We start from the raw sequence: 18756 nt of genomic DNA, 5'->3' as shown, positions 1-18756 counted from the left end.
CCCACCCCTTCCCCTCCCTCCTCCATCCAGAATCCCACCCCACCCCTTCCTCCCCCCCTCCTCCTATTTCTTCTCCACCCTCCTCCCAGCTACCCCCTCTCCCTCCCCTCCATCCCCCCCTTCCCTCCCCTACCCCTCCCCTCCCCCCCTTTCCCCCTCCCTCCTCCCCTCCCCTTCCCCCCTCTCCCACCCGGTAACGCCGGGTACTTCTGCTAGTGCTGTATAAATAAATAGATAATTTTTTTAAATCACGGTTGGTTCTTACTTTCGTGGCATCGTGAGCCAGTAAACCCATGATCACACACGCAGGAGAAGTTTGCACCAGGAAGGCTTACACAGTGGCCATGCTGCCCACAGACTGTGGACGAGACAACGGTACTCGGTCCATTGCCTGAGGGCACGACCAATGTGCAGCTGTCAATAACTGTGGGAGAAGAATACGGGTATTCGTTTGGCATGACAAAGCTCACAAAGCATGTAGTTTAGTTCGCACTACCAAGAAATCCCTCAACAGACACTCACGGTTGCAATCACCTTTGCAGGAAGCAGACTGGCACTGATCATGTGGGGCAGAACAATTCTTCCCTTCATAGCCTTCTGAGCACCGGCACACATAGTCACTTCCCAGAGGAGAGCATATACCACCATATTGGCAAGGATTTGGGTGACAGGGATCCACTTCCTGAAGGAAACAAAATTGATAACTACACCAACTCACAAAGTTGTTGATCCAGCTCTCAAGTTTATGACTAAATATGCAGCTTGGAAAATGGGAGGTTGTGCTTCCATGGAAAAGATGCTATAACATTTCATATGCAACTTTGCATAGCAGCAACTTTTCATATTGTATCCTCTATCTCACAGCTTTCTTTGTGCTGCATACGATGCTGGGACATCAAAGTCAATAAAACAATGAACCATTTGAGTTCCAAACTACCTTGCTGTGCGCTGCCTCAAAAATTAAGGTAACATATCGATGCACATCGTAAATGTGCTGTGTTCATATGGAAGAAGGAACCAACAGATGTCTGTGACAAGCCGGCCGAGCAAGACCAATAGGGTATGGTCAGAAATCATGCAACGCAATCCAGGACACAGAGAATGATGCACAACGTGTTGGGAAACAACGGCATCATGAAAGACTACAAGCACAGCAGGAGATGAAGCTGCTTCGCTGCTTCCCTGCACATGGCTGGTGCACGTTAGATGCCCAAGGAAAGGACACAGCGGGATGTGGAGTTACGCCACATTATTGGGATGCTTTGGTTGATTAATGAAAGCGTACTTTCCAGCCAATGCTTCTCAAGTACGTTTTCTCCACCACACCAATGAAAAATAAAACAAAAGCAAAACCACCGAACTGACATCATACGAATGAGACTTCAACAATCAAGTAAACTTTTTGCCAAAATCAACTTCGAAGTGGCATGTGGCATGCAAGAATTGGGGCAATTAATATGGCAACACATCTAATATAATAAAAGCCTTATTCTGTTTGTTTGTTACTCTGTCTTCCCGACTATTTTCTCCAAAACTACTCATAAAACGGCCATAAAAACGGATACTTATGTATAGTGAGTGGGAAACTACGCATGGATATATCATCTACTCCGACAAGAGGATTTCACCTCGGAAGCTGAAACTTTCAGGGATGAATGAGGGCGTCCTAGAGTTGTGCGTGTTTCGTTTGATTCCATCAGGTTTAAAAAAAAAAAGAAGACATTTGCACCCATTTGCCATTTAAGGGGGATGGAGGTCTCAAATTTTCAAAAAGCCCAAAAAGGAGGCTTAATTGAAGAAGATGTCATAAAATAAAAGTTGTGGGAAAAGGTCGATTTAGTGGGCGCAGAGCTATTCAGATCTTGAGAATGCTGAATGTTTTCACCGGAATTCCTGGAACAAAATTAAGAAAAGAGAACATTTATTTTGGGAAAATATATTGTTTGCAGCAAAAATTCAATTGCAATTCAGACAAGTGCATCACAATGCCAAGAATGCGCCCCTTCCATCCCTCTATTCAAATGGCACCACAGCCGGCTGAGAAGGCCGAATGCCTCAATTCTGTGTTTGCTTTCAAATCTTGTGTGCCCAACACCTCACACTCCGTACCCACCCTTCCATGTTGTGCCCACCTGCTCTAAGGATAGCGGATAAGGAAGCTAAATGATAAGGAAGTACTGAAGGAGCTGGGGCTCCCACGTCGATCGGAAGAATGGACGCGACAAAAAGCTGGAATTCATCCGAGTTGCTTTAATCAAACCAAACACTCAGGCACTCTGAAAAGCCCGTTTATCGGGCAGCAATATATATACATATTATCCCGGAGCGTTTGCCCAGGAAAGGCGAGAGGGGGCGTGGCCCAGCGTCCTGGCTGCGGCCTGGCAAGTTGAGGGCGAGCCTGCCCGGGCGTCCTGGACGAGCCCGGCATGGTGATCGCTCCGCGTCCTTGATAGGTGCAAGGCGATTGTGAAAACCCAGCGGTAGCCGCTACAGTACCTTGGATATGCTCGTTCTGCTCACCCACCAGTCTGGAAGCTCTCAATATCAGACATGAGATCGGGGCCGTCTTTCTGGACATATTTCGTGGTTTAATTACAGTATGGGATCCTGCCTTACTCTCCAAACTCTCTGCCTAAGGCATCCAAGACCTACTCGGCACATGGCTTACTGACTTCACCTACTCTCGTAGCCAAAGGGTGGCTCTCAAGGGAATCCTTTCACCTCTTCTCCCTGTCAAGGCTGGAGTGTGCCAAGGCGGCAGTGTTCTGGGCCCAGTCCAATTTCTCATTGTCATCAATAATCTCTCTGACTCTCTGAAAAATCTATTTTTGCTGACGACTCCACCCTCTGCCGTGACATCCCTCATCCTTCAGACAGACAGGCAGCAGCCTCTTTCCTCTCTTCAGACCTTCACAAAATCACAAGCTGGTTAAACACTTGGAATGCGTCTTTCATTCCGAACAAATCTCACTCTCTCGTTCTGTCTGAAAGGACCATATGGCAAATGCTCCCATCTACTTTATCAATCTTCTTGAGGAAGTTCAGTCACTCAAACTCTCTGTGTCACAGTATCAGCCATTATCTTTCATAGGCAAGCCACATTTCAAAGTTGGTCTCCAAAGTCAGCTGTCGTCTGGGCATCCTCAGTCGTACAAAGTCCTTCATTGGCACACATGAACTCCCATCTTATCTCGCTACAAGACATTCATCAGAAGCTTGAGGAAATACTGCTCTCCCCTTTGAGCTGCTGCCCCTGCCTCATACAGTGCTCAGCTTGACGCCGTGGAAACCACGGCCTTCAAGATTATTGAAATCTCCAGTGATGAAGCTGCATCTATGGGTCTATCATCGCCATCGCAACCAGGTTTGTGGTCTTACGTCTACTGCCACCTTTCTGGTCTTGCACCTGCTGCTATTTCAGTGCTTTGTCTCTCCACACTCCCTCTCCCCCCCCCCCCCCCTCCACCACTCTGCAGGGTGTACATGATCCACAATCAACCCCCTTCTGGTGAAGCTCCCAAAATACAGAATCACTACTCACCTCCACTCATTTGTTCACACCTCAACTCACACAACTTCCACATTTTTCTTTTATTTTGTATACAGGATCGAGGCTCGTGAAAGAGCTAACATTTATCACACAAAAAAATCAAACAGACACACAAAGTATATAATAAGGGGAGCGGTAGACAAGATGGGGAGAGAAGGGGAAGCACACAAACACAACATTTGAGAGCAGGGACATCGGGAGATCTGTGGGAGGGAGGGGGCTTGGGGGGAGGAGGCGTGGGAAGGCGGGGAAGGGTTGGGAGAAGTATAAAACACAAGGACACTGCAAGGACTTCCAGGAAGGAAGTTGGTATTTGAAAAAAGTGAATCTGGGGTGAAAATTATCGGGGGTAGAAAAGATCAAGGTGTTGGATGGGGGAAGATAAGATATGGTGGTGAACAGCTGTTTTAAAGACATGGAGGGAGGAGTGGGATTGAAGAGAGTGAGGGAGTTTGTTCCAGAGGCAGGAGTAAAGAGGAACGAAGGAGTGAAGGTGAATAGAGAGTCTTGATTTTGGCAGTTTAACCATAAGAGGGTTGCTGGCAGATCTTGTGCGACCTGTAGGAATATTTGGGGGACAGAGCACAGAGAGAGCTGGGGGAGCAAGGCCGGGGAGGAGTCGGTAGAAGACATAAAGACCACCAACCTGCCTGCGGTGAGTAAGTGAAAGGCCCTCGGAGGTAGCTCCATCGCAGGAGATTCCAATGATTCTGAAAGCTTTGGTTTCACCAGCGTGAAGCTGAGCTAGGTGTGAGGCAGGAGCACCGGCCCAGAGGGGAGAACAGTATTCCATTGAGCTGCGGATCAAAGCCTTGTATGTGGTGAGGAGCTCAGGTGTGCCAAGGAAGGACTTCGCACGACGGTGGATGCCCAGTTGGCGACTGGCTTTGGAGGCCAGATTTGAAATGTGGTTTTCTCAGGAAAGGCCATGGCAGATAGTGAGACCCAAAAGCTTGAGTGACAGAACTTCTTGGAGAGGGTTATTCATAAAGTGGATGGGAGGGTTGTCCAGTCGGTCTTTTTGAAGAGACATAGTAGGAGTGTGAGATTTGTCAGGATTGAAAGACATGTTCCACTTGTTTGACCAGTCTGTGATTTTGTCCAGGTCTGCAGAGTGAGGAGGCTGCAGACTGCCGATCTGAGGGCTGTGGAATGGAGCAGCAGAGAGTGGAGTCATCAGCAAAGAGATAGAGAGGATTTTCAAGAGAGTCAGAGAGATCATTGATGAAGACCAGAAAAAGCATAGGGCCCAGAACACTGCCTTGGGGAACTCCAGCCTGAACAGGAAGGGGAGATGAGAGAAACCCATTCACGGCCACACATTTACTACGACTAGAGAGGAAGTCCGCAAGCCATGCGTGGAGATTTCCATGAATACCATAGGAGGAGAGTTTGGTGAGCAGAGCTGGGTGCCAGACTGTATCGAAGGCACGTGATATGTCAAGGGAGACAGCTCTAATTTTCTGTTTGGCATTGAGGACCTCCATCCATTGTTGAGACAGCAGAAGGAGCATGTCCAGAGTAGAGTGACCTGGTCTGAAACCAAATTGATGATCAGAGATCAAGCCATTGGAGAAGAGGAAACATTTGATATCTGAAGCAATGATGGATTCCATGACTTTGCTGATAATTGGGAGAAGGCTGATTGGTCTGTAGTTGCAAGGATCTGTTTTTGCACCTTTTTGTGTAAAACGGTGATGTTGGCTGATTTCCAAGCTGATTACAGATGACCTTGAGCAAAATAGAGGGTGAAGAGAACAGAAAGAGGGAGTGAAAGAGCGGCAGAGCAGGATTTTAGGACCCGTGGGCTGATGCCGTCAGGTCCAGTTGCAGAATCAGAGTCGAGGGTTGACAGAAACTTTTCCACCTTGTCAGGAGGAAAGGATATATACATATATATATACACTCGTATATATGTCGGGTTAAAATACCAAAGACTAAAAATGGTACGTGCTGCTTCATTGCTGGATGTTCAACATTTAAAAGGATAAAGCATGGACAAACAATGCTGGGAATACAATGGCAAACCACCCAGTGTAACCCTTGGCACAAAACTGCTTTGGCAGCACCGACGATCTGCAAAGAGTATGGTACATCAAAATCAAAAAATAAATATTTAACAAAACAACTCTGATACTCTGCCCGAAGGCAGATTCACTACTGCCAAAGCAGATTCAAGGCAAGGATTACATTGGGTTGTTGGCCGTTACCTTTTAAGTTTTATAGGAATTTGGCAGGAATTTAGACAGGAATTTGAACAGGAATTTGAACAAGAATTTGGAATTTGGCCAGGTTGACGGTGATAACTTGCCTTCTCTTCACAAAGGATACTGTGGGATATTTAATGTCACTAACCAATGCAAGCAGACATGACACCCAGTTTAACATTTATCCGATGGACGGCACAAACAATGATACCTCACCATGGATGACACCATGGTGACAGTTTATCGCTGGGTTGAGACTTGTACCCCTCATACTCACACACAACATTTTTCACATCATGCTTGCACTCTATCAACATCAAACACCACATCACATCAACCCATCAGTTTACCTACTTCATTCCACTGGCTTTATCTACTCAATGCACTTACATACATACAAACAAACACAAACATAAATATACAAAATTTTGATGGAATTTCGAAAATTACATTCATGAGGACAAATTCATACATGGCTATGCAGGCAAAGCAGTTCAAACAGCTGTTTACTGCAACCTCCGTCGTGCGAAGTCCTTCCTTGGCACACCTGAGCTCCTCACCACATACAAGGCTTTCATCCGCAGCTCTATGGAATACTGCTCTCCCCTCTGGTCTGGTGCTCCTGCCTCACACCTAGCTCGTCTTCATGCTGTTGAAACCAAAGCGTTCAGAATCATTGGAATCTCCCGCGATGAAGCTAACTCCAAGGGCCTTTCACTCACTCACAGCAGGCAGGTTGGTGGTCTTTCCGTCTTCTACTGACTCCTCTCTGGCCTTGCCCCCCCAGCTCTCTCTGGGCTCTGTCCCCCAAATATTCCTACAGGTCGCACAAGATCTGCCTGCAACCCTCTTATGGTTAAACTGCCAAAATCAAGACTTTCTGCTCACCTTCACTCCTTCATTCCTCTTTTCTCCCACCTCTGGAACAAACTCCCTCACTCTCTTCAATCCCACTCCACCCTCCAGGTCTTTAAAACAGCTGTTCACCACCATCTCTTATCTTCCCCCATCCAAAACCTTGATCTTTTCTACCCCCGCTAATTTCGGTCCCCTTGTGTTTTATACCTCTTCCCCCCCCCTCCCCCTTCCCACGCCTCCTCCCCCCAAGCCCTCTCCCTCCCACACTTCTCCCTGCTCTCAAATGTTGTGGTTGTGTGCTTCCCCTTCTCTCCCCATCTTGTCTTCCGCTCCCTCTTTTTGTATATTTTGTTTGTCTGGTTGATTTGTTTGTGAAATAAATGTTAGCTCTTTCACGAGCCTCGATTCAGTATACAAAAAAAAAAAAATCCTATTTGGTCCAAAATCCACAGGTACAAGGCCTAAACATCTCATTTATCAAATCCTGAAATTATATATTCACTTCTGCTGCTGCAAGGCAAGGTTAAAGTGCAATAATTAGGAAAATTTCAAAAACTCGGAAGTGACAAGATCCCATCATGAGATCTATTCACTGCACCTTTCAATGGAAAAGCGCACCAGTAAAAACAGAAAATGCAACTTTGGTGCATATCCAAGTCATTTATATGCAGGTATCTGCGTACGTGACAGTATGATGTTTTTGGGTGGTGGGAGAGGCAGAGGAGGGGCACACAGCATATTTAAACACTTCATCCTCACCTGGCAACGGTGCCCCGAGTCTGGTGGACATACGCAGCGCGGAAGGGTATCTGCCTGTACCCGACACTGCATGCCATGTGGACACTGCAGGCTGGCACAAGCATTTGGCTTAATCTCACAACGTACACCGAGAAACCCCTCAGGGCAAATGCATTCTGGGCCCCTTTCAGACAGCTGGGGAGAGTGAAAGAAGTGGCACATTGGAAGGCGGAAGAAAAGAGCAAAACTACAGGCAGCAACCAAATGAAAAACGTAACCACCACCAACCATTCCATGCAGGTATCAAATCGAGAGCCATTCTGAAAGCAAGCTCACCTTGCAGGTACCTCCGCTCATGCAGTAACCGTGGCAAGCGCTTTCACCTGCGAGCCAACACAGGCCGTTTAGTGAATTTGCACCAAAACATGCGATTTCCTCAACTTTAATGAGAGCGAAGCTTGCAATGATCATTCGACTTGCGATTCTAAACGAATTTATGAACTAACAAACAGAAACAATGCAAATACCGTACAAATTGCCTGGTTCCTAAAACATGCCAAACGCCCAAAAACAAAATTACGAGAAGCTATTTTATCCTTTGCTGCATAATAAAAAGCAAAGCAAAACCAAGAAAGAGCAATCGGAGATTGCAGACCCTCGCCAGGACGTGTTTGTGTGGTGTGTTTTGTGGGGTGTTTATTAGCTGTTGTGTTTGTGTGGTTTATTGACGATGTAGATTTATGTTGAATCCAATACGACTGCCAAAACACGTGACCGATGACGTCATCTTATTATAATTCACCAAATGTCCATCTGTCCGTTCGAAGGTACCGCAAAAATGGCTGAACCGATCGCAACGATATTTTGGGTGGGTAATCCTGGGATCTCCTGGAGTAAAATAGGCTATATTGTTTTTCCAAATTTTCCCCAATTTTCTAAGTTTTCCAATTTTCCAGTTTTTCCAAACACGATGGAATAATATTTACCGATATGAACAGTGTTGTGGCTTTTGTTGAAATTCTATGTACCAGGAGAGAGTAGATCGACTCTTGACGAACTCTTCCGATGTAAACGTGCGGCTCCAAAGTAACACGGCAGCGTGTGCAAAGCGACTGAGAAACAGGTGTAGCGGCCGCTTCCGTGTTACAGATTCGGTGCGCACTCTTCACACAAACGTGCGACTGAGAAAGACGTGCAGCTGCCGCTTCCGTTTTGCAGAATTCAATCTTTTTTCAAAATGTGCGCCATGTACTGTTTAGATTTTGATGATTTGCGTGTGACATGATTCAACGGATGTTTATATGAATCGTTTAAAATAAAAAAGCCTTTAATTTCTGATATTTTGCCTTTTCATTTGGGCTTCCCAATTGAATCCCCGCCCATAGGGCGGGTACCGATGGTAGTCAACATAATTCTCGCATATCATTTTTGTGTAGATCACACTCATGAAATTTTAAACTAATCGGATCAGGTGTTCTACTTATTATGTCATAATGAAGGGGCACTGATGACATCATCATGAATATATGTTGTTCCCCATGGGGAGGACTTGACAATGAACCATGTTTCCGTTTTTCTCCATGGAGCGGTTTTGGAGATATGGAGGTGCAAAGTTTTTCGGTTTTTCAAGATGGCGCCCGTACCACGTGACATGTGACTTCATAATTATCATTTAAAAATTATATAGGAGTCGCTCCTATGGTGACTATTTCTTGGCAATTGGGCCAACGGTTGCACAGAAAAGCATACTCATTCTGCACAGACAAACAAACAAACAAACAAACGGAACCAAATGCAATACCCTCTCCTCTGGCGAGGGTAACAAATGAACTTAATAGAAGCATATGACCCTGCAATGATGGGGAGGGGGAAGGGGAGAATCCCCCCCCCCCCCCAAACTAACTGAGATATGGGACTTGGAATGTCGAAGCTGCAATCCATCGCCTTCCATATTGAAGTTCTCCAAACTCGCCACCATTCAACCTTAGCTCTTTCGCCCCCATCCACCCACGAGCCTATACACCATTAAAGCCAAAGAAAAGTTTCCCTTACCATCACCATACTCCCTCCACCCACCTCCACTATCCCCACTTTAGGATGATGAGGTATTTATTATTAGTCTAGTAGGAAGACTAGGTCCCCCTGCACCCCCCGGAGATATACTTCTAATCAGTGTTTCTAGATTGGAAAAAATGTGTAGAAAATGACTAGCTATGGCCCCAAGCTGAAAAAATGTCCCACATACCATTTTTATGCAAATTACTGCTGCAAATTTTATGCAAAATTATGCAAATTTTATGCAAATTTTTGATGAGGAGTAGAGTTGAGGGGTCTTTGAGGGCTTCATCGAGGTGCTCTCGGTTGCAAGACTGGGTCATTCTGAGAAGCACAGCAGGGTCAGAGATCATGATGTTCTCCTCCTCAGTGAATCTCTCCATCAACAGCCTCTCCATTGCCTCACACACTGTTTTGAGGCAAAAGAGGGACTTTGCGTAGGCCTTTCCACTGAGAACACCTTTGAGAGATCCACTTGTTACTAGTTGTGCCTCAAAGAGAATCTCTGCATATCCAGAACCACGCATCTTGTGTCCAGTGAGCATCCCGATGTAGTTCATGGATGTGTGGAAGGGTCCAATCGTTACTACATGACTAGCAAATTCATTTGGCCAGCGCCAGATGATGGGAAGGGCTTTCATGCAGACACCCAGATCAAATGTATTCAGGACCCATCTCTGACCCACCTCAGCAGTTGCTGCCTCGGAACGCTTCAGTAGCTCACGAACAACTGCGTTGTCTGTGATCGGTTGGTGGATAGGCGTGCAGTAGTCGACTGTTGATTTGCTGGGTGGGGGAGAACCAGTTGCAGAGGTGAAACCCCCTAGCCCAGGCACAGGCTGCAGGCCATTGCCATGCCATGCAGGCACCAGGCACAGACCGATCACAGACAACGCAGTTGTTCGTGAGCTACTGAAGCGTTCCGAGGCAGCAACTGCTGAGGTGGGTCAGAGATGGGTCCTGAATACATTTGATCTGGGTGTCTGCATGAAAGCCCTTCCCATCATCTGGCGCTGGCCAAATGAATTTGCTAGTCATGTAGTAACGATTGGACCCTTCCACACATCCATGAACTACATCGGGATGCTCACTGGACACAAGATGCGTGGTTCTGGATATGCAGAGATTCTCTTTGAGGCACAACTAGTAACAAGTGGATCTCTCAAAGGTGTTCTCAGTGGAAAGGCCTACGCAAAGTCCCTCTTTTGCCTCAAAACAGTGTGTGAGGCAATGGAGAGGCTGTTGATGGAGAGATTCACTGAGGAGGAGAACATCATGATCTCTGACCCTGCTGTGCTTCTCAGAATGACCCAGTCTTGCAACCGAGAGCACCTCGATGAAGCCCTCAAAGACCCCTCAACTCTACTCCTCATCAAAAATTTGCATAAAATTTGCATAATTTTGCATAAAATTTGCAGCAGTAATTTGCATAAAAATGGTATGTGGGACATTTTTTCAGCTTGGGGCCATAGCTAGTCATTTTCTACACATTTTTTCCAATCTAGAAACACTGATTAGAAGTATATCTCCGGGGGGTGCAGGGGGACCTAGTCTTCCTACTAGACTATATTTGTCTTTCCATCCATAAAACTTGCAGTGGCACACATGAAAACTACAAATCAGTCAGAGAAAATTAGCAAAACTTGGACTCGGAATAAACCGCCCCATCTCAGCAGCGGTGCATGTGATGACTTCAAAAGTAACACACGATGAATCACTGATCTCAGTAGGGAACTGTAATCATCCGCCAGAATCCCATTACACAAAACCTCTTCATACCATCGCTTGAGCCAAAAGTTCTGGGAGGGAGAAGGCATGTGCTGAGAGAGACAAAACGTCGATAAGAAAACTAGTCATGGAGCCCAAAAGTTTCAGTAGAAACGGGGACATCCATGACTTTATTGTTTTGGGGACAAAGACTTTGTGAAGTGTCGTAAGAGCAAAGCATATGTTACAAAGGTGCTCAATGAAGACGAACACGACAGTGGGTGTTCGGAGACTCGATATGCCCACGTTGCTTCCTCGACTGCAATGCCAGATTTATGAATGGTAGATGCCAAGGGCAGGAAAAGCCAATGGCCACAGCCAAATGTCGATTAGGCTATATACATATTTTATATAATCTCCATTTGGCCACAGCCTTCTCGTAATTTATATATAGAAGTCTTTCACTCAGTTTTGTGAATACGGTTGTGTTTTAGTTGTTGTTGTTGCTGCTGCTGCTGCTTACTAGTCCGGTCAGTTCTGCTCGAACAGGCCCGCAGCACGGAGAGAGCCAATCGATTTCCCCGAGAGTGACCCAGAGATCCCACACATCTAAGACGTCGTGCTCTTCTCTTCGTGAATCCAGGACCACGCAGTCTTCCACAATGTGTTTTATGGTATGCGGGGTGGCCTGGCAAAGATTTCTGGTGTCATTAGTGATGTCCTCATGCCTATGTTTGTATTCAGTTGTTGTTGTTGCTGCTGTTGCTGTTTCAGCAAAGCCAGATATTGATGTAGAGGACATCAACACAATACGTCTGCAAGATTGCACTGTATGACTCCCATCCCAGCCCTACATCCCAACCCTGTACGACTCCCTACATGCCACTCACCCTTACTACAAAGTCCTTAAAATGCCCTTTCCTTCGACCACCTCCATTCCAACCGGCACTTCAATCTACTTTTCCTCCCCCGATCCCCAATACTTCTCTCCCTTAATTTAACACAGAATTATTCCAGTTACATGTTTCTAAATACGTGCAGGCAGTGTACCGAGTTACAACAAGCAGCATGGTAAAGCAATGAGCCGGTGGACAGACTGGCAATACAAACACTCACCAATGTCACAGTCCTGTCCAAACCAACCAGGCAGACACCTGCAGTAATAGCTGCCAAATAGGTTCTTGCAAAACCGTGCATGTACACAAGGATTGTTTTTACACTCGTCCACATCTATGGAGCACAACGAGAAGAGGAAAGCAAAGGGGGGGATTGGTCAGTGGTTCATGAAAATAAATGCTCTTTTGAGTTTAAATAAATTTAAACACAAATTATCCTAAAGCAAAAAAAGAACAAACAAATTCATTGGTTGACCTTATAATTAATAGGATTACAAACTTGTGTCATCCCAGATGTTCTAAAGTGCACCATTCCTCGGATATATGGTCATAAGCCGGGTGTCCTGCCCACTACCATTAGCTGGTAGACGTTAATGAACCCACGGTGTCTTTTGTGACGAGGAGGTGAGTTATCACCGGCAATCTTAACAAATACCAAATTCCTGCCACGTTCAGTCCAACGTCAGGCCTGACCAGCTGGTTGGTGAAATATTTGGATATATTTTTCCTGGCAGATTACTCAAGAAAGTGGGAACAACTGGCACCACTGAAGCAGTTGAAGAAGAAGAAGAAGAAGACCACTCCTTTTTGCATCTTCAGACACATATGGCTGCTGAATCAGTTTCTTGACTATTGGGCACAATCCTGGCCGGGTCGCCACTCCGACGCAGGATACTCTAATGGCTCAGGAAGTCAAGCAATAGCTTGCTTGAGCAACTAGGCCAAAATCCTGGTGTCCTGAACGATGTCCCACCTGGTAATGCAAGAGCTACTACGGCCTACATTATTACCATCGATGATCACACCACTACATTATTTGTTTCCTCACCAACTTGACAGGTGAGTCCTGACCACTGCGAAGGGCAGAAACAGTGGAAGCCATCAGCTGTATCTTGGCATGTACCACCGTGTGCACATGGTGCTGACACACAGTCATCGACGTCTGGACAAACATGCAAGTGAAACACAGACAGGTGCATTTGCAGGGCAACCTTTCACTTTGTAATTCTTCCATTCACACTGTTCGCAACAGCACGTGCACACACACACGCATGCACATACACACGCGCACACCTGATTGACCAATAACAAACAAAAAAGTAGAAGATACCCTGGGTGCAGGTGAGGCCAGTCCAGGCTGAAGGGCAGCTGCATTCAAAACCCTGAGGGGTGTCTCTACAGGTACCTCCATTGGCACAGGGGCTTGACAGGCAAGCCTTTTCCACTGCAACTGAGTATATTGCAATCAAAGGATCAGGTAGGAATCAAAATAAATAAATAAATAAATAAATAAAAACAAACAAATAAATAAATAGAAAAACACCAAAATAAACATCCAGATCAACAAAAGCATTTTACCGAGCAACCAATATTTAAACTCTGAGTTGTGTAGGACAACAACCCCAAATTAGTACATACTGGACAACGGTCAAGGTGATTGGCAACATATAAATGAGTTATACAAGCTCAAAATTCCTTGCATCGGAATAAAGTTCAAACAAAATGGAAAAAAGAAAAATCAACTTGACAATAATTCCTGAGAAATAAAATAAATACATATGGGGAAGTGCAACACATCGGGTGAATGATACTATGAAGTGGGAATTTCAAAATGGACAAAATAAGGCTGCGTGACAGCTAAAAGCAGTAACAAGGAATGCTGGGTAAAAAGGGATGGGGAGGGGATGTCAGGAAGTCAAGCAAAACAGACCCCTCCTTCCCCATACCATCTACATATTTCCTTACCCCTCGTCTATAAATGGTCCAAGCAAAAAATAAATGAAGAAAAATTTGTGATGTCAGGGCGGTTGAGCATAACCACATGCGGGTCACAGCCAGGAGGCCCAAACCGATAGCCAAGTAGCTCCAGGCTCGTCTTACCATGCCCAATCAGACATCCTCCCACTTCGGTGCTTTTCCCTACTTACCCGCACACTTAACTTAGGCTGTCATAAAAGCCACCCACCGGACTCCTTCCACACAACCCTTTCCTCCATAAATAACACCTCTTTTGTACAAGGATTGCGAAAGTCTAAATAAAAAACCCCTGGAACCAAAGTGGCACCAACTTGGGCCTTACCGATTTTGCATGTTTTGCCAGAGTAACCATCTGGGCAGCGGCACATGTAATCATCCGGCTGTGTGTTGATGCACGTGCCACCATTCATGCACAAGTTGCCAGTCCCACAGTAGTTCAGATCTAAAGGAAAGAGAAAGAACAGGCTGATGGATACCTGAAAGTAGTTGGGGCATGTGCATGCATCCAAGGGGGACCCGATTAAACCCTTCTTTAATAAAGCAATAAAAAATGGATAGAGTCAAAGAGCAAAACAATGAGGGCATTTCAGAGACCCCAGCTTTCCAAGCCAATCTAAAATTGGAAACTGCATCCCAGGACAGGCTGCTAATATAGCCCGTGTCAAAATAGCTGTGCTAAGGCTGCCAGAAATTTCAGGAGTGATGGCGGACGACTGAAAACAAGGAAAGAGTGGAAAGCAAGCAAGTATGGCCGCTTGCTCACCTTTGTCGCACATCATGCCACCCCAGTTAACATTGCAGTTGCAGTCCCAAGGTTTCTGGCATGTCCCATGCACACACCCAGGATAGGTGGTGCACTGGTCACAGTACAAGCCTTGCCAGCCGTACGAACACCTACACAAAGCGCACAACCAGGCATTGGCATATATACACACACGTGCAGACTCCCGGTCACATGAGCTTGCAATACATAAATGTTTGTGCCATGTGTTCCAATGTTACGAAACAAAACAGAGATGCAAATGTTTAGAGTGAGGACTCCATCAAGAAGCATCGTGGCCAAGTAAAAGCGATCAAATAGGAATAGAAACACGATGTGCATTCAATTCATCAACATGTGCTTGTGAAACTTATTATTTCAATAAATAAAATAAACTTAGTATTTAAAATGTAAATTTAGTACTTTGTGTGGATTATTTACAAAAAAAAAAGTGAACCAGAACGGGATTCGGTAGAGTGCATACCTCCACCAGGCAGAACAGTTTATGTTTTGTATCCCACTGATGGGCCGGATCTGGATTCGGACCTGAACCAAAATCTAATCGGCTTGTTCTTCTCACCGAACCATCTCGTCCACCTAGTTTAGGCATAACTCGTCCATAACTTTTTTTATATCATGTTATATATCGATTTTCGCCCAATCACTCAATGGTGAAGAATAACTTAAAATATGACTAAATAATTTAAATTAAACAATTTTATTAAAATTAAAATTAAATAATAATTTAATTTAAAGATTAAATAATTCTCGTATCCGAATCCATATTCATATCTTCACCAGAATCGAATCTATTTGTCCTTGTCAGACACCCAACCGGTCCACCAAGTTTCATCGAAATCCGTCCATAACTTTTTGAGATATCCTGCTATATATTCCTTTTTGGCCCGATCTCCCAATGTTGAAGAATCACTAAAAATTATACGAGCCGGAACCAGATCTTCACCAAAATCTAATCATTTCGTCCTTTTCACATACGCTACCTCTCCGCCAAATTTCGTCCGAATTCGTCCACAACTTTTTAAGATATCTTGTTCACAGACAAACAGATAGACAGACAGGGGTGAAAACACAACCTCCAATCCTCCGTCCACCTTTGGTGGTGAATGTAATTCGAGGTACAAGTTGTGCATTTTCATTTGCATAACATAATGGATAATACAACAGCATGATGCACTCACTGTATGCTTCTTCGTTTAACTGTTGGTATAAAAATCATCAACATTGTACTCCATTGTTCGCTTAACAGAAGCACGAAGTGAAGCATTGCAGACATTTACAATGCATCATTTTTATGTTCTAAATGAGGTGTAGTTGCAACCAAGCAGTGATAACACTCCACCGACATACCAAATGCTGCGCATTAAAATCCAGCTGGTGAGCGACAACAAGGGATAAGGATTTGCATTCTACGCTTCTGAAAACATATAAAGTCTCAAGAAAACTGCTACATTGTTGCAGATCGCTGGTCCAATATCCAAGCAGCTCCTTAATGACCTTCAGGAAGAGTATAACCTGCCCAGCCTTCCTGGTTCGATTTACATTTGGTACCAATCCACACTTTGCGGTCGATTCTTAACCGGTCTCAAGGAAACCTTAGGGAAACTAAGAGAATGGAAACCAAAATGGGGACGCCTTTAAAGCAAAACATATTGCAGATGAGCTTATTGTCAAAAGTATTTAATCATCCAAACAGATGTTATAATGCAAGTCAGTAGACCATCCCGCACACCAAAACGTCCTTCCTTTCCATCCCTTCTCTCCCATTTCCTCTTTTCTATTTGTGGGATATGATCATCCGGCTATTTTGAGCCCTGCTACACCGATTGTTACATATTCATCACCTTCAACAAATTCCATTCTGTCCATTGCAAGTAATAGAGAACTTAGCATGACGATAAATAATAAATAATAAAATTGTCATGTCGTGCCTTTTTCATGAAAACCAAAGTTAGTGGAATGATAGATAGAGCGTCCGCTCTGGGAAGTCAATGGTTCTAAGCTGACCCAAGCTGAGTCCATACCAAACACATTAAAAATATTACTTGCTGCTTCCTAACCAGACGGCCAGTATTTAGAGGATAGAGCATGGATAAACCGCACCGGTTGACATCCCATGGGGAGGAGGAAAATTCTCTCCTCAATTGCCCCGATGTATACGGAGAGAAAAGAGACATCACAATATGGCGGCGACGGTATCAGACTGCCCAGGATGTTAGGTCACTACCCTCCCTTAGCCAACCCCTCCACCTCCCCAAACCCCCCCCCCCCCCCCCCCAAAAAAAATCATTACCATTACCAAGTGATCAGAACAAACATCCAGCCTCAGTGGTGTAATGATTAGAACAGTTCGAACCCACATCAAGGAATAACCCTATCTCCCCCTCCCCCCCCCCCCCAACCCTAAGGTCAACAGTTTGTCATACCAAATAACAACATATGGTACGTGCTGCTTCCTTGCTTGATGCTGAGCATTAAAAACGGAAAGAACACGGAAAAACAATCAGAAGCTAGCAATCACAGCACATGATTTGATGGGCCTATCGGCTTCCTCCTGCATTAAAGCTCCTTGTAAAGGAACTCGCATAATAACACAAAATCGGAAATTCCTGTCGAGGAGTGACCGTAAGCATTTAGTCAACTCAAAACGGTTAAAGGAGGAGGAGTAGTGCCAGATATAATATATAAAATGTATTTGCCTTGGGCTTGCAGAACAAAAAGGATTCAAGAAGTACGAATCAGGGATCTTGTTGGGAATAGTCGAAGGAAAACGATGCATCAACGTATGTCCTTTATAAGTGCAAGCAAAAGAGTTTTGGTTCAAATGCATCTGCACTTCAGTATACCTGGCACCTGTCTTTGGCTTGTGGTGTGTGCAGCGTGCTCGATTGCTAAGCAATAGAGAAATGTGTTACTCACTTGCACTCTCCTGGGACGTCACAAGATCCGTGTTCCGTACTGCAACCTTGGCGGCAGATTGCTGGCGGGGTTAGAGGCACGCAGGAGGGAGCCATGCCACGGGTTAGAGGCACACAATTAACAACCAACATACAGGCATATTTACCACGAGCCTGGTAAACAGTTGTGAGGGTCTGCTTCATGACATTTTGCCACTAAACTGCACCCGTGACCTTCCGTATTGGCACTTGTGGTAAAAACCATTGCCCTTCGGCGCAGTGAACCCTCATTGGCAAGGTTACCGAACACACAACACGTCACATAAAAAGGTGCAGCATTATTTTATCAGTCCACGATGAACAGTAAATGTTTGAAAACTCGTCAAACATCACGCAGTGTCCAATGTTTTCAATACAGATTTTATCTCCCTTTTTCACCCTCATTCTCTTGTTCCAATATCTGACTTCCTTACCATTTTTACAACCAGGGTCTGTCCACCCTTCACGGCAGATCTTGTTTCCTTGAGTGTCGCAGGTGTAATGCCCAAAGTAGTCATCCTGTGGCTTGCACAGCCGCGTGCAGTTGGAGCCAAAGTAATTTTCATCACAGGTCACACGGATACGGTACTGAACGACCATGGAAGGACCATGGCCATGCAGGTTCTGCCACATCACTCCTGGCAGGACCATGCCTGGGTGGGTGGTTTGCATGACGAGCTCACTGCCTTCTGGTGCTACAGATGTTGGCTGTCCTGGAGTTGGGCGGAAAGCATGGGCGGTTGAGCTTGTCATAATAGCTTTAGAGCTTGTATTTTCAAATTATTTAATCAATTCGGCCAACAGCACAGCACTGCCAGTTATTTGGCACATACAACGATATCCTTACGTATACTTTTTCACCAAACAAACAAACATACAAGGGTCGGTACGAAAGTAATGCCTCTTATTTTTCAGTTCAGAACCAAATCATCGTAGGAAATCTATGCGAGATCACAATGAAAGGTTTGTATGTCCCGCCCAATTTAAGTTGAGTGGCACCTAGATGGGTCACGCGACAACATCACACCACACTTCCAAAACGGCTGCCCCACTA

At 45.2% G+C, this 18756-nt stretch overlaps 1 protein-coding gene across 1 annotated transcript in view; it reads right to left on the bottom strand.

Moving 5' to 3' along the window:
- The window catches only part of LOC137436991 (protein jagged-2), a 140500-nt gene that overhangs the window by 45506 nt on the left and 76238 nt on the right, over positions 1–18756 (bottom strand). Inside the window, exons 4-14 of the mRNA XM_078786995.1 lie at positions 18137–18415; positions 17686–17746; positions 14752–14882; positions 14311–14430; positions 13342–13461; positions 13060–13173; positions 12232–12345; positions 7690–7736; positions 7375–7548; positions 535–682; positions 266–424 (exon numbers count right to left, since the gene is read on the bottom strand). Of these exons, the coding sequence (XP_078643121.1) occupies positions 266–424; positions 535–682; positions 7375–7548; positions 7690–7736; positions 12232–12345; positions 13060–13173; positions 13342–13461; positions 14311–14430; positions 14752–14882; positions 17686–17746; positions 18137–18415 (1467 nt within the window). The remainder of the gene's footprint in view (positions 1–265; positions 425–534; positions 683–7374; positions 7549–7689; positions 7737–12231; positions 12346–13059; positions 13174–13341; positions 13462–14310; positions 14431–14751; positions 14883–17685; positions 17747–18136; positions 18416–18756) is intronic.

Source organism: Myxine glutinosa, chromosome 11, assembly GCF_964187855.1.
Source record: "Myxine glutinosa chromosome 11, kmMyxGlut1.1, whole genome shotgun sequence".
NCBI classification, from domain to species: Eukaryota; Metazoa; Chordata; class Myxini; order Myxiniformes; family Myxinidae; genus Myxine; species Myxine glutinosa.
The sequence above is the reverse complement of the archived record's forward strand: the minus strand, read 5'-3'. Positions and strand labels throughout refer to the sequence as shown.